The 15,938-nt window shown below is 36.4% G+C and overlaps 1 protein-coding gene across 3 annotated transcripts; it reads left to right on the top strand.

Annotated features, from left to right (window-relative positions):
• Positions 1-8,641: 8,641 nt before the first annotated feature.
• On the top strand, positions 8,642-11,744 carry LOC140956543 (probable pectate lyase 10). 3 transcript variants are annotated; one of them, XM_073413318.1, is made up of 6 exons: positions 8,642-8,910; positions 9,035-9,088; positions 10,249-10,891; positions 10,974-11,077; positions 11,166-11,314; positions 11,382-11,744. In XM_073413318.1, exons 1-6 carry the CDS (start codon positions 8,828-8,830, stop codon positions 11,588-11,590), a joined length of 1,242 nt encoding a protein of 413 aa, XP_073269419.1. In that variant the 5' UTR covers positions 8,642-8,827; the 3' UTR covers positions 11,591-11,744. The 3 variants fall into 3 exon arrangements, with proteins under 3 accessions (XP_073269419.1, XP_073269418.1, XP_073269420.1); XM_073413317.1 differs by having other exon boundaries at positions 8,646-8,910; positions 11,166-11,304; positions 11,369-11,740; XM_073413319.1 differs by lacking the exon at positions 9,035-9,088 and having other exon boundaries at positions 8,646-8,910; positions 11,166-11,304; positions 11,369-11,740.
• The last annotated feature ends 4,194 nt before the right edge of the window (positions 11,745-15,938 follow it).

The raw sequence follows: 15,938 nt of genomic DNA, 5'->3' as shown, positions 1-15,938 counted from the left end.
AAACCCAAACCCATATCTTGAGGAGTAATTTTCAATCTTTTTATGAAGGTTTCAGATATAAATGAGTGTGCAGCTCCTGAATCTAGCAACGCATAGGTAGCCACACCTAGAATGATAATCCTCCTTGCAGTGAAAATGTCCTTTAAATCTTTTCATGTTGAAGCTTGAGGATTTACTATCATTAATTTTCCAAAGTTAGGTGGATATTGCGTGTCGAACTTAAGAATTTCTGGAAAATTGCGTTTTAGCCTTTCAATTTTTTTTTTGAATTTTTGCACTTTAGTCCCCAAAATTTCGGATAATTGCAATTTGGCCCTTATAATTTTCGGAAATTTCCATCTTAGTCCTTAAGAGTTTTGAAATTTTCATTTTGGTCCTTAAGAATTTGGTAATTACATTAAAGCCTCTTATATTTTGGTTAATTGCGTTTTGGTCCCTTAATTATCGAAAATTACAATTTTGACCTCAATTTTCGAAAATTTGCCCAATTAACCCCAATAGATTCGATACCTTCATTCAACCCCTTAGTTATGATTTCCTTTAATTTTGGCCCTAAACTTTTTATTTAGAAGCATTACATCCTTCACATAAAATAAGGCACAACATTCAAGTTATTTTCTATGGTTTCTAAAATCATAACTTAAATCTAACTAAGGTAGATCATGCAACCTAATTTTCCTCTAGGTTAAATCTTGTTCCCAAACCAATTCTAATAACCAATTTAACATTTTATGCGGTAGTAAACAATGTAAAAACATTAAATGACTAGGTTACCTGTGATAAGCGTAGTGTCTGCCTCTTCCTCAGCTTCCTCGACATTCATAACATAAGCTCGGGCCGTAGTAGCTGCTTTCCTCTTTGGGCACTCATTGGCTTTGTGTCCATCCTCCTTGCAGTAGAAGCATTTAAATGATCCACATTCACACTTGCCAAGATGTGGGCGGTTGCACTGTTTGCATAGTTGCCTCTCAGCAGGCTTTGGTGCTCCAGGATTTTGTGGCTTTGGTGGCGCTGGCTTCTTGACTTGACCTTGGGGCTTTTGGGGACCTTGAGGTCTAGGAGGACCAGTATTCGGCTTCTTGTTGGGTTGATTGTTATTCTGATAGCGCTGCCTCTTGCGCTGAATCTCAAAGTCAATGTCCTTCAAGGACTGCTCAGCCTGATATGCATAAGTAACTGCCATAGCATAATTCTCCGGACGCATCATCATAACTTTATCCCGAATGGTAGGTCGTAGGCCATCCATGAAATGTCTAAGCTTTTCTTCAGCATCCCTGGCAATAAGGGGCACAAAATGGCAACCCCTATCAAATTTCTTCACAAATTCAGCAACAGTGGCATCTCCATGTCGAAGAGCCATAAATTCCCTCTTTATTCGGCTCCTAGCATCCGGAGTGAAATATTTCTCATAGAACTTTGTCTTGAACTGTGCCCAAGTGAGTGTAGTAAGGTCAACACCATGCTCGGCTCCTTCCCACCATAAAGAAGTGTCGTCCCTAAGCAGATAAGTAGTACACCTCACCCGGTCCGCATCTCCCATATCAAGATAGCGAAAATGTACCTCAAGTGAACGAATCCAACCCTCTGCAGCAAAAGGATCTGTAGTGCCAGAAAATTCCTTCGGCCCTAGCCTCCGGAACTGCTCATAAACATCCTGTTGTGGCCTAGTCGCCTGCTGCTGCTGCATTTGCTGTAACTGCTGTTGTAACTGTTACTGCTGCTGCTGTACCTGCTGCTCGAAAAGACGAGCCATCCCTTCAAGTGCACATGTAGCAGCATCCCGTGGTGGTGGTGGTGGAGGTCCATTCTCTTGACGATTAACACTGTTCTCGGCTTGGTTTCCAATAACGGGTGCACGTCTAGGAGGCATTTTATCTGAATGTTTTCCAAATTCTAATGTAACCAACATGCATTTAAATCTAAGTTCTCTAATCATGTGTCATATCCTAACTTAATTTGCATTTTAAGCATGCAAGACATAAATGCTCAAAGAAGCAAATAAACATGTAATCATAAACATAAGATCCATATCGTAATGCATGTAACAACACACTAAATTATATAAAGCAGGAAAACTTACAACTTTGAGGCTTGACGACTGATCTTTCCGGCGCTGATGGTGGCACAACCCTTTACAGGACCTTTGCTCTGATACCAACTGAAACGTCCTGCCCTTTTTACTGCTTTAAAAGTACTAGAAAATTTTTTTTTCCCTCCCATGAAAATATTTTTATAAAATATTTTACCCTTTAAAATGAAACATCAACGAAATAGTCATAGAAATGAAATCGTCAATTTGTTTTACCAAACCTAAAAAGCAATAATTTTAAAAAAATAGCTCATACTAAACCTCTCAAAAATCTCTCAAAAAACATAAATAACTAGTCTTAAAATCTTTAATTATAAATCATGATTCATAAGTCATAAGTGTGGAAATAAGTAGAAGCGCTGGTCCTCGGGTTGTGTGCGCCTTCAGTCCAGTCAGATCATCCGTCAAGACCTCCCTCAAACTCACCTGCATCCATCACACCTAGTGAGTCTAAAGACTCAACACACCATAATCTTTATAGCAAATAATATATATAAAAGCACATGCAACAGTGAAAATACTTTTACGTAAAATAACTTTTCATGACATGCAAACATAACTTTAACTTTTTCCTTTTTCTCAACATGACATGACATAAAACCTTTAACATGATCATGAACATTTTTCCTTTTCCATTTCCTTTTTCTTTGTTGAATTCAGATCGTTAATTGTGACTTTCCTGACATGACATGACATGATCGATGGATCCATCTACATATAACCACAGTACTGGGCGGCGGGGACATCAGCGACGCTCTCACCGGTCAATTGAGCCTTGGCCTAACATGATCGAATAGAAATACGATCGTCGGGGCTCCCTCTGGGGCCTTCTCCCATAAATGGACTCTCTCTGGGGCCTTCTTCCCTCACGATATTCCCATTCTTCCTCAAACATCATAACCTCATATTCGCAATAATGGAAACACAATCGTCGGGCTCCCACTGGGACCATCGCCCTCACGACATCGCCATTATTAACGAATTAGTCACAATCACTTCACCTCCGTCAACATTTTTCATTCACATCACTTTATAAAAATCATGAATACCATAACATTTTTTCATTTTTGAAACCAAGCATGCAACATGTATTTTAAATGTCTTCCTTAAATCATAAAAATCAAATAGACATTTAAAAATCATAATTTAATCATGAACATTACATAAACATTTAAAATCTGTCATAGTATCATGAAAATAGCATTTAGGGCACTGCCATGACTTACAAATTTTTAGGTGTAAAAAGACCGTTTTACCCTTGGACTCGACATTTTTCGATTTTGACTTTTTTCTTGATTTCATGACTCTAACATGTCCCAAATAATTATTTAAGCCTAAATTAATTTTCCCATAATTTTATTTAGCATAAATATTATACTTTTTTATTTATCATTAATTAATTGTTTTGACGGTGTTTAATCCCCGAAAATCCCAAACTTTAATATAAAATTCCTTAATTCTAAATTTAGTTTTTTTTATATTATTTTAGCCCTTATGGACCATGACTCGACCCCCGTGAGCCGTTTTCCAATTTTTCTTTATTTAAAAACCCTAATTGACACCTAAACTTCGACCCCAAGCCAACTTTCGATTTTCACGAGTTACCCCCAAACCGTGTCAAACCAAAACCTGACCAACGTCCTAAATTAGCCTACTGGACCCTTACTTCATCAAGGAACCCAGCCAAAAGCCAAAAACGAAGGTCCCCAATACAACCCTATGCTGGCCGAGAGTTTCCATGTGCTTGGACTCTATGTTTTGGTGTCTAGACCCTAAGCCGACGCTCCAGACCCTGAACCATCCTCTAGGACACCTACCTAGGACCCTAAGGACTCGCCCCTACCCAGCCCCTGAGCCCTGGACTGAACCCTCACCCTTGCACAAGCTGCGCAAGTCTGCGCATGCATGTGTCCTTTCTCCGGTAAGAGTCCTTGCTTGCAAGGACTCCTCATAGCCCTCTTAATCCGAGTCCTAGCTTGGCTAGGACTCTCTCCTAGACGTAAACAGACCCTAGGCCAGCCCTGAACCCAAACCCAGGCCTAGCCAGCCCCTTATCCCATGAACCCGATTGCCCCAAGCCCTTGACAGCAAGGAATCGGCTTTTTCCTCGTTTCCTTGTTTCTGTTGTGAGTTTGTTGATTGGTTAGGACTCTAGTTTATATAAAAGCTTTGCTCAAACATAACATGACATCATGGCAGACCCTTAACAAGCCTAGAACAAGTTTTTGGATCAAACCTCATGAATTTAATACATGCAAGTGCCATAATTCGAAAATACAGAAAAGTGGCTTTATGTTCTTCATGCATACAATATTTAAACATTATTATGATATGATGGACGAGAAAAGGAGATGTATGGCGTGTCTTTGCGTTAAATACGCTCGAATATCCGTTGACGACGAAGAAGGGGACGAAACCTAGGCTAACTTCTCCTTGAGCCCCTTCGAATTTCTTCCCATAGCTAGGATATGTAGTGCCGTGTGTGTGTGGTGTCTTGGGAGAATTTTCAGAATTTAAAACTAGGTGGCCGATGGTTTATGCTAGAAGAATAGGGTTTTTTGTGATTTTTTAATACTTTAAATATTAGTTAATGGCCTTCAAGGTTTATTAGGCCTAATAAGCCATCAATTAGGCCCATTATTCTTATGAGGACATAATTAAAATATTAACAAAGTTTTTCTTTTATTAAACATGTGAATTTATTAGCCGGGTTGCCAAAAAGTTCGTATTTTAGTTGAAAAACCAACACCGATAAAATTTATGTCCCGGCGTATAAAATCACCTCAAAACCCTATATTTTCAAAAATAATAAAAAGCAACAATCATATTTTAAATAATTAAAAACAATTATTTAATAAAAACATTTTTCGTTTTTCAGCCTTCGGTCCCCGTTCCTCGATCGTCACTTGAATAATCTTTAAAAATAAAGTTTTATGCATGATGACAATAAAAATCTCATTTAGCATATAAACAAGTATGTCACATAATTAAATGGCAATTAAAATCAGTCATTTACTTATTTTTCATTATTTCCTAGATTCGCATGCAGTTGGATTACGTCGTCTTAATTTTGGACCTTACACTAACACTCTCCAAAACTACTAGCAATGTTGAAATCAAGTGGTTCGCTCACTCTATTGATTTTGACAATTTTCGGAAAGATATTATTCGTGATCTTGGCTCTCTAGAGAAGAGCTGCAAGCTTTTCACCAGTGATCTAGCTCTTATCAAATGTCTGTCTGAATCTTTGCGTCCAACCTTACAGGTCAAATTACCATATTCCAACTAGTGTTAGAGTCTTGGTTAGATCATATTCAGACCATTATTGGTAGTCAGTTGCAAGAAAATTTGGAGTATACGCAAAAACGGGGAGTAGAAGACTACGAAATTCCTGAAAAGCAGAAAATGCATGTTGAAAGGGCTAAATTTGAAGAAGATAAGAGGTGGTGAGAGGAAAAAAGAAAAATAAGAGGAGGTGACAGTGTCAGCGGTTCAAACAGTAGAAGATATGATTTTGTTTTTACTTAGTAGGTGTAATAGGTTTTCAAATTTATGCACTTCTAACTTTTTCATTTCATTATCTCAATAAAATACAATCCGTTCTTAAATTTTCCGATCTTACATCTTTTTAACTGATTGTACATTTTTGCATCTTGGTTTTCGTCACCACTGGAAAAGGATAATTTTTTTGAATATTTTTATTATCCTTAAATTTTCGTGATTGAAAAAATAAATATTTTGCTTCCGGATCCATCCGATGACTTTATTGTAAAACAGTTTTTTTAGACTGATGTATCGATTCTAGCCTTTTCAAACCGTTCTATTGTCTCCATTTTATCAAACAATGCAGAAATAATTACAATCCATGAAGATAGTCGAGAATGTGTTTGGTTGAAATAAGTAATCATCAAATAAAATAGGAATGTGGCTTGACTTCCAGTAAACAAGCGGCTACAATACTGTACAAAGACAAAGTAGCATGTATTGCATACTAAAACATGGATACATAAAAGGCGATATGATGAAGCACATCTCACCGATGTTCTTTTTCACTCATGATTTGCAGAAAAGATGTGGTACTGAAGTTCAACAAATTTGCTCAAGTGATAATCTGACAGAATTTTTCACAAAATCATTACTCACATTAACTTTTGAGAAATTGGTATACAAGATCGGAATGAGGTGTCTTAGATATTTTAAATGATACTAGCAACACTTGGAGTAAATTAAAATTGTACTCTTTTTCTCTTGTCCATAATTTTTTTCATGTGTGTTTTTTTTACAAGGTTCTTAACGAAACAGTTAAGCAACAACGATGAATGTCATTTTTTTACTTTTACTAGGTTTTTTTCTAATTGGATTTTCTTAGTAAAGTTTTAACAAGGCACATCCATCGGAGGACATTCGGGGAATGTTATAATATGGTGGATCTCGAGATGATCAAATATTTGGGTGATCGGAGAAAATCATGACCAATATTTGGAGATCTTTTACTTGTAATATCATATTTACCATGTCTAAGAATTTCTTGTACCTATAAAAAGATTACCCATGTAATCCTTTTGATATATTTAATTTACTTGTCTTTGCATCATATTTTGGTCAGTCTTTTACTTTATTTTATCATAGATGTATATTTATTTATTGTTCTTGATGGTTGGATGGTATTGTAAATGATGTGTACAGATTTGGAAAAACAAAATTTAGTAAAATAACCGAAAGAATATTGCAAAATTCATTTTAGGAGATAATTCAAACTGTTCCTAAATCTCATGTTAAAAGGTGCACGTTTGTAATCGTTTCTGTAATATGGGATTTAGGAGCGGATTTACATCGCTCTAAATCCATGGGTAAAAAATAATTTCTAAAGCAGTTGTTTCAAGAACAATTTGACCCCTATATCAACAACTTGAAAATCGGTTTTTAATCGTTTCGAATCCACAAGTTTAGGAGTGGTTTCGAAGAGCTTATATAAACATGCTGATATATTTTTTACGTTGAATCTTTATCTACAACAAAACATAAAAATGAGATAAAAACTTTCATGTGCATGTGCATGTGTTTAGGCTGATGAGGAGTCCTTGTGTGTGTGTTTGTGTGATGTGTGTGTGAGTTATGAGGGCTTGGTGAGGGTTTGATGGCTTTATATTTTAATTAAATACAATGTTCAAGTCTAGGCCCATTAACCTAATATATTAGGCTCATTAAGCTCATTAGATAATATTTAAAATATTTTGTTTAGGAAAATTTGTGAAAATATTAGCCGAGTTCTCAAAAAATCCCTATTTTTATCGAAAATCGATTACCGGTTTAAAATACAACTCGGCCTATAAAAACACCTCATTTTCGAAAATTTCATTTAGAATACACCACAAATTAAACAATTAAAAATAATTATTTAATAAAAACATTTTTCCTCATATGGTCTCCGGTCTCTGTTCATCGATCGTGTCTAGAATAACCTTTAAAACATAGTTGTATGCATTCTAACAGAAAACCCTATTTTAAACATGTAAACCTGCATACCAAAATTAATTCATGACATTAATACCATTTAATTAATCATTTTCCATTTTTCCTATATTTGCATGCAATTGGATTAGATAATCGTATTTTGAACCTTACACATCTGTTATAACAAATCCATCTCGCTGCTGCAGTACCTTAATCGCATTCCGCTTATAATTTCTCTCGATGAGATTATGAAAGAATTTCGTGCACCTGTCTCCTTGCTTCTAAGTAACTGATTTTTGCTTTCTCAGAAATAAAAGATTGCTCTGCTTCTAATAACAATTCTGTCTTCTTCGTCACAGCCTTATATTCATATAACATGATCCCCGACGGCACCATCGAGCTCTGCATAGTTTCAAGCTTCTTCTTAGCTTCAGCTGCTCTTGATCATGAGATGTGGCTAAAATGTTTCTGGTTCAGGGAGCGCAATGGTTTCTCCATCCCTTTGAGGAGTTGTTTCAATCGATATTGTGCAGTCTCGTAGCCACTGAATTTCCATCCATGCTCCACTAGTCGAGTTTGTTTATTTGAATGAAGCTATTATATTTTCCTAAATCATCTTCCTTTGTCTCTTGATTTGATAGATAATATGAATTTCAGCATTGCTATTGAATATGACACTGGGATTGTTATCTTAAATAGATAGGTCATCGATTTATTCATATATAATATTACACATAACCAATGTATATGTATGATATATTACATTATACGCACAACACGTGTACTTCGGAAACTAATTATAATTAAAATATTTCACTCTTAACATACCGAAAAGAGTATATATGTCCTAAGACCTAACTTGGGGAGTAAACCAAATCTAGTACTATACACTCCTTGCGCTGCTAGCTAATTTCATAAATCAGGCGAGCATGTGGAAAAATTTAGGAATACCGAGAAAGAGTTTCAAGTTCGAGATTTAATTATAACGAAAAAAAGTTATTTATAAAATTCTATAATGATAAAACTTGTACATAAGTACCGAAAAACTTACTAAAAGAGTTTCACGTCAAAGAAAGACATTAAATGAGACCGATTGATCCCATTATAAAATATGGTCTCTCCTTGTGTAAGTGACTGCTATTCTACATTATGCCATCCCTTTATTTAACACACGTTATTTTTCCCAATATCTTGGAATTTCCTCTACCGTTTGAGAGGTAGATACATTGGAGGGATCTTCGTTTTGATGATAGATTAAGAGTTTTCTTGAGCTTTTATATATCAATGGCGGTTTATCTGAGCATTGCGTCCGTTCTTTCATTTCTGATCCTTGTGCTGTTTGTCAACTTGGTTCCCTCGAGAGAAAGGTAGCGAATTTCAATTTGTGTGATTTTTCCTGCTCAGATTCTTCGGGCAAATTCCAAATCTTGTTGTCTTCATTGATTCGAACTCATAGTATGTTGTGGTGCAATCACTTATATATTCCCACAGAACTGAAGAAAGTAGCCAGATTAAAAACTCGTGGAATTCAACGATGAAGGATAAGTGAGTTCCCTGCATAATTTAAATATCATGATCCAATATGAGAATTTTCCGTCATCGAATATAACAGTTGATTTTTCAAGTGATCATGCATTTTTTTTTATATTAATGCATCACACTATACTCATACAAATGAAATCCTCAAGTACGGTTTTGTAGAGTAAATTTCTGCTCTCCACAGAAATCAAATGCATTTTCAAGTTATCCTATTTCTTAGATAATGGCCGTGTAATGGAACAGATGGGGTGAGGACACCCGAATGACATCCCATAATTTTGTCATTTGAGGGATCTCCTCCTGTACCCTGAACAAATCTAAATTTCAACCATGCGCGCAGGTCAAAAATCGAGCATGAAAACGCAGTTGATGATCCGGAAGCTGTCGCTGCCATTTCCCTTTATTTCAGCTTCATAAATATTGTTTCTTGATTGCAACCGCTTGATTAAAGCTCATCCTCCTCCAATAAATCACATAAGGTTCATGTTGGATTAATGTAAGGGCGAAAATAACAGAAACGGACCCCTCATTTGATCCTCGTATCCATTTTTATAAGACCCTTTAATGTCTACCATTTCCCAGCTCCACCAGATCTGACGGTGAATTTTGTTATACCTATCTCCAGATATGACCGCTAGCTAGTTTAATTAAGCACTTGTCCTGCTGCTGAGACCCTGGAATATATTTCATCGTGTCTATGTATATATACCTACTTAACTCCTGTCTGTCTACCGCAACCGACGCCTCAGAATTCAATCGCATTTATTACCACCAAACATTCACTTTCCGTATGAGATGGTGACACATTCAATTTCTATCATATATAAAATTTGATCATCTTTTCTTTCATTTAAGCATGGGACAAATTCGTCTTGGAATCTAATATGCATGAGAGGAGTTGAGAACGATTATTATTCAATGAACTATTAAACTACCTGTATAGTTTTGGATACGCGATAGATTCAAGTATGATTATTTCATAATCCAAGATATAGATGAATGAGGATCAGCAAGTTAGCTTCATATAGGATGAAGTTAATCCAAGATTTTATTTGCATAAGACGTGCAAAAAGAAAAATGAAAGTAATGTAAAGTAAACTACTCTATGTCCGCTTTGTTGGATTTTTATGATTAAATATGATTGATAGCAACAATTTGGGATCCAGGACAATCCAGAACAGCACGGAGAGGAGGAAGTTGGGATTCTTTTCCTGCGGAAGCGGAAACCCAATAGATGACTGCTGGCGCTGCCAAGGCAACTGGATGCGCAACCGCCGGCGTCTTGCAGATTGCGCGATTGGCTTCGGACACAATGCCATTGGTGGCAGAGATGGCAGGTACTACGTAGTCTCTGACCCCAGCGACCATGATCCCGTGAACCCCCGCCCTGGCACCCTGCGCCATGCTGTGATTCAAGACCATCCCGTCTGGATAGTCTTCAAAAGAGACATGGTCATCACTCTAAAGCAAGAGCTAATCATGAACGGCTTCAAGACAATCGATGGCCGTGGAGCCAACGTGCATATTGCTTATGGAGCTTGCATCACTATACAGTTTGTGACTAATATCATCATTCATGGGCTACACATTCATGATTGTAAGCCAACGGGTAATGCGATGGTGCGGAGCTCGCCTTCGCATTATGGATGGAGAACCATGGCTGATGGAGACGGGATATCTATTTTTGGGGGAAGCCACATTTGGATCGATCACAATTCCCTTTCGAGTTGTTCCGATGGACTAATTGACGTTATTATGGGATCAACAGCTATTACCATATCTAACAATTACTTTACTCATCACAATGAGGTTATTTTATTTGAATGTTTGCTCATTTACAAAGCTTTAGTTAAAGTTAAAGTTAATGGTACTTATTTTTGCTTCTAAACAGGTTATGTTATTGGGGCACAGTGACTCTTATGCCAGAGACAGGATAATGCAAGTGACAATTGCCTACAATCATTTTGGAGAGGGCCTAATACAGAGGATGCCGAGGTGTAATACAAGAATTCTTCAATTCTTTATGGCTCTTCTACATTTTATGTTTTGGTTAATGGTATATGCAATATTTTTAACCATCCAGGTGCAGGCATGGGTATTTTCACGTGGTAAACAATGACTACACTTCTTGGGAGATGTATGCTATTGGTGGGAGTGCGAATCCGACCATTAACAGCCAAGGCAACAGATTTCATGCCCCATCCAACCCTTTTGCTAAAGAGGTGCTGTGTCGTTTTCCCTCCAAATAAAACTGACCTTGCGTCTTATATAAAATAAATTTGACAGGTAACAAAGAGAGTAGTAAACTCAAGGAACAGAGGATGGAAGCAATGGAACTGGAGATCAGAGGGTGATCTTATGATGAACGGTGCCTATTTCGTTCCATCTGGCGGCACTGCAGCCAACTACGCTAGAGCCTCGAGTCTGGCAGCAAAATCTTCTTCCATCGTGGCCATTATCACCTCTGAGGCCGGTGCACTTCCATGCCGTAACGGTTTCCACTGCTGATAATCCCGTTTCCAAATTATGGAACATTTTTTTCTTCTATATATTTAGCCTATTTTCTTTCAATTTCTTGCTATTTTCCATCAAGTTAACAATTTATCGCGGTTCAAGCTCCATCCCGCTTCAAGCGATGTTTCAAGCAAATTTTCGTATCATCCAACTGTTAGAAATTTTTCTCAAAATCATGTTTTTTACGTATACATGAACATGAAAAACAATATGCGGAAGTTTAAATCAATTGTTACCTCCGGCCATTGAAAATTTTGATTTCTCTGATTTTCTTCTCGGTTGATGCCTTCTAAGCATTCCACCCTCTCAATAGATGGTGTAACTTTTTCTTATGAGGTGTGTGCTTAGGGACCTCAATCACTCTATTATAGGTGTTTCTCATGCCATCGATGAGTGTATCGGGAGCCGAGATTCAGAAGAAAAAACGTGTACGTATCTCAAGTTTCTAAAGTTGAGCACTTTTGTCAAAAGTTGTAGGTAATGGCCGTCGTCATTTCCTACACGTCTTTCCTTCTTCTGATTAATATGGGTCATTTTTTCTTACATTCTCCCACTTGACCCATATATCTTATTTACCATAGGAGAAAACAGAACACATGAATCATGGCGATAGTTCCTCTAGAAGCGAGTATTATCTTCCATGTATCACAATGTATTATGTATCTCAAACTGTATAACTTAATGAATAAACCTTATGTTCATTCGAGATCCAAATTTATTGATATTTCTCAAATCAATGAATGTGTGCATAACAAATATGAGAAAATATCACATCATAGTTTCATTAAATTTGTTCTTACAACAAAATTACATAAAGGAACCAAGTCCCACTTTCTGTATGATCCATAAATTTCAATGGTGGCATGCCCTTAGTCAAAGGATCTGCAATCATCAATTCAGTGCTAATGTGCTCGATAAGTATCTTCTTATCTTTAACACGTTCTCGTATGGCTAAATACTTAATGTCGATATGCTTGCTTCGACTACCACTTTTGTTACTTTTAGCCATAAAAACAGCAGCTGAATTGTCACAATATATTCTTAATGGCCTAGATATAGAATCAATAATTCTAAGCCTCGAAATGAAACTCTTCAACCAAACATCATGTGAGGTTGCTTCAAAACAAGATACGAACTCAGCTTCCATAGTGGAAGTAGCAGTCAATGTCTGCTTTGCACTTCTCCAAGATACAGCTCCACCAGCTAGCATAAAAATATGTCCTGAAGTATATTTTCATGAATCAATGCAGCCAGCGTAATCTGAATCAGAGTAGACAATTACTTCCAAATTCTCAGTTCGTCTGAACATAAGCATATAATCTTTGGTCCCTTGTAGGTACCTCATTACTTTCTTTGCAGCTTTCCAATGGTCTAAACCTGGATTACTCTGATATCTTCCTAACATTCCAACAACAAATGCAATGTCAGGTCTAGTGAAAACCTGAGCATACATTAAGCTTCCGACAGCAGAAGCATAAGGAATGTTTTTCATTTGTTCCCGCTCTAAATCATTCTTTGGGAATTGGCTCAAATTGAATTTATCGCCTTTCACAACGGGAGCTATACTAGGTGAACAATCTTTCATCTGATATCTCTCTAAAACTTTGTTTATATAGGCGTCTTGAGACAGACCTATAATACCTCGAATTCTGTCTCTATGTATCTTAATGCCAATGACATAAGATGCATCACCCATATCCTTCATATCAAAGTTATTAGAGAGAAATTGTTTCACCTCGTATAACAAACTTTTATCATTGGTTGCAAGTAATAGATCATTCACATATATAATAAGGAAACAAATCTTGCTCCCACTGACCTTCTGGTATATATACATTGATCCATGAGGTTCTCAACGAATCCGAATGAAGAGATAACATCATGAAATTTTAAATACTATTGACAGAAAGCTTGTTTCAATCCATATATAGATTTCTTAAGCTTACAAACCAATTGCTCACCATTACTAGAGAAGAATCCTTTAGGTTGTTTCACATAAACCTCTTCCTCTAGTTCTTCATTGAGAAAAACTGTTTTCACATCCATTTGTTGCAAATCTAAGTCAAAATGTACAACTAATGCTAGAATGATACGGAGAGAATCTTTTTTAAATACAGGAGAAAAAGTCTCCTTATAATCGATTCCTTCCTGCTGAGTAAATTCTTTAGCAACTGAGTCTTGCTTTATACCTTTCAATGTTGTCTAATGAGTCTTTCTTTGTTTTAAAGACCCATTTACATCCAATGGCTTTTACACTATCAGGAAACTGAACAAGATCTCAGACTCCATTAACTGCCATAGAATTCATCTCTTCTTTCATAGCATTAAACCATAGTTTTGACTCATTACATCTCATGGCTTGTGAAAACGTTTCAGGATCATTTTCGGCTCCGATGTTAAAATCCGATTCTTGTAAGTACACAACATAACCACTAGATATAGCTGATCTTCTTATTCTAGTAGATCTCCTAAGGTTGTTTGGTTGATAAACAATTTCTTGTTGTTCTTCATTAACAACTTGATCTACTGGATTTTCATCAGCGATTTGTGGAACTTCAGTAACTGGTTGTCTAACACCCATTTGGTCTTGAGGGGTGTGAATAACAATCAATCTGTCATTTGAATAAGAAGGTTGTGCATTAATGTGATCGTTCTCAAAAACTATGCCATGATCACTCCCACTAATCAAGTCATTTTCAAGAAATTTTGCATTTTTTGATTCCACAATTCTAGTGTTATGAGATGGACAATAGAATGTGTACCCTTTGGATTTTTCAGCATATCCAATGAAATATCCACTTATAGTTCTTGGGTCCAGTTTCTTTTCATGTGGGTTGTAAACTCTTATTTCAGAAGGACAACCCCAAACGCGTATATGTTGCAAACTCAGTTTCCAATCTTTAAATAACTCAGATGGAGTCTTTGAGACTGCCTTAGTTGGAACTCGGTTTAATATATACACAGCTGTCTTAAGAGCTTCAGTCCACAAGGATTTAGGAAGTTTAGAGCTACTAAACATGCTCCTCACCATGTCCAATAATGTTCAATTTCTCCTTTCAGCTACGCCATTTTGGTCCGGAGAACTAGGCATAGTATGTTGGGCAACAATCCCATGTTCTTGGAGAAACTTCGCAAACGGACCAGGTGTTTGTCCATTCTCAGTGTATCTACCGTAATATTCTCCACCTCTATCTGTTCTCACAATCTTAATATGTTTTCCATATTGCTTCTCCACTTCAGTCTTAAAAACCTTAAAGGCTTCAAATGCTACATTTTTGGTATGAAGCAAGTAGATATACATGTATCGTGAATAATCATCAATAAAGGAGATGAAATATTTCGGACTTTGCATGTCTATATCTGGACAACAAATATCTGAATGTATGATTTCTGATAGTTTTGTACTCCTCTTGGCACCCTTTTTAGACTTATTAGTCTGCTTTCCATTTATGTAGTCCACACAAGTCTCAAAATCAGTAAAATCTAAAGTACTGAGTACTCCATCATTTACTAATTTTTTAATTCTCTCTATAGAGATGTGTCCCAATCTCCGATGCCATAATATAGATGAATCTTCATTTATAACACATCTTTTAATACCTCTCTGAACATGCATAGTGGTATTATTATTTTGTAAAAAAATAGAGAAAAGATCATCAACCATTGTACCATTTCCAATAAGATTTGATTTATAAAACAAATTTATTGATTTATCCAAAAACTGAAATAAATAACCAAGGGGTACAAGTTTTGAAACTGAAATTTAATTCCTAGAAAAACTAGGAACATAAAATGTATTTTTCAATTTTAAAATAAAATCACTATCCAATATAAGACAGTAAGTCCCAATAGCCTCCACATGCGAAGACATCTTTTTTCCTGAATAGATGCTCCGTTCATTTTCTATTGGCTTCCTTAGGTTTTGCATACCCTGCAAGGTATTTGTAACATGGATTGTAGAACCAGAATCAATCCACAATGTATTATAAATCATATTAATCATATTAGATTCATAACAGACAAATGAAGTAGGAATACCTTTCTTTTCAAGCCAGTCCTTAAATTTATTGCAATCCTTCTTCATGTGTTCCGTATTTTTGCAGAAGAAACACTTGGATTCTTTCTTAATGTCAGGTTGAGGTGGAATTATTCATTTCCCTTTTCCCTTGACTTTGGCTTGCTTCTTATACTTTCCTTGTATAGTCACAAATACATTATCACTTGTTTCCATCAACAGCCTTCCTTCCTCTTGAACACACATGGTCATTAATTCATTGATTGACCATTTATCCTTATGTGTATTGTAGGAAATTTTGAAGGGTCCATATTAATGTGGAAGAGT

The sequence above is a fragment of the Primulina huaijiensis genome, chromosome 14 (assembly GCF_012295235.1).
Source record: "Primulina huaijiensis isolate GDHJ02 chromosome 14, ASM1229523v2, whole genome shotgun sequence".
Classification (NCBI taxonomy): Eukaryota; Viridiplantae; Streptophyta; class Magnoliopsida; order Lamiales; family Gesneriaceae; genus Primulina; species Primulina huaijiensis.
This window is presented reverse-complemented; position numbering and strand designations above follow the sequence as displayed.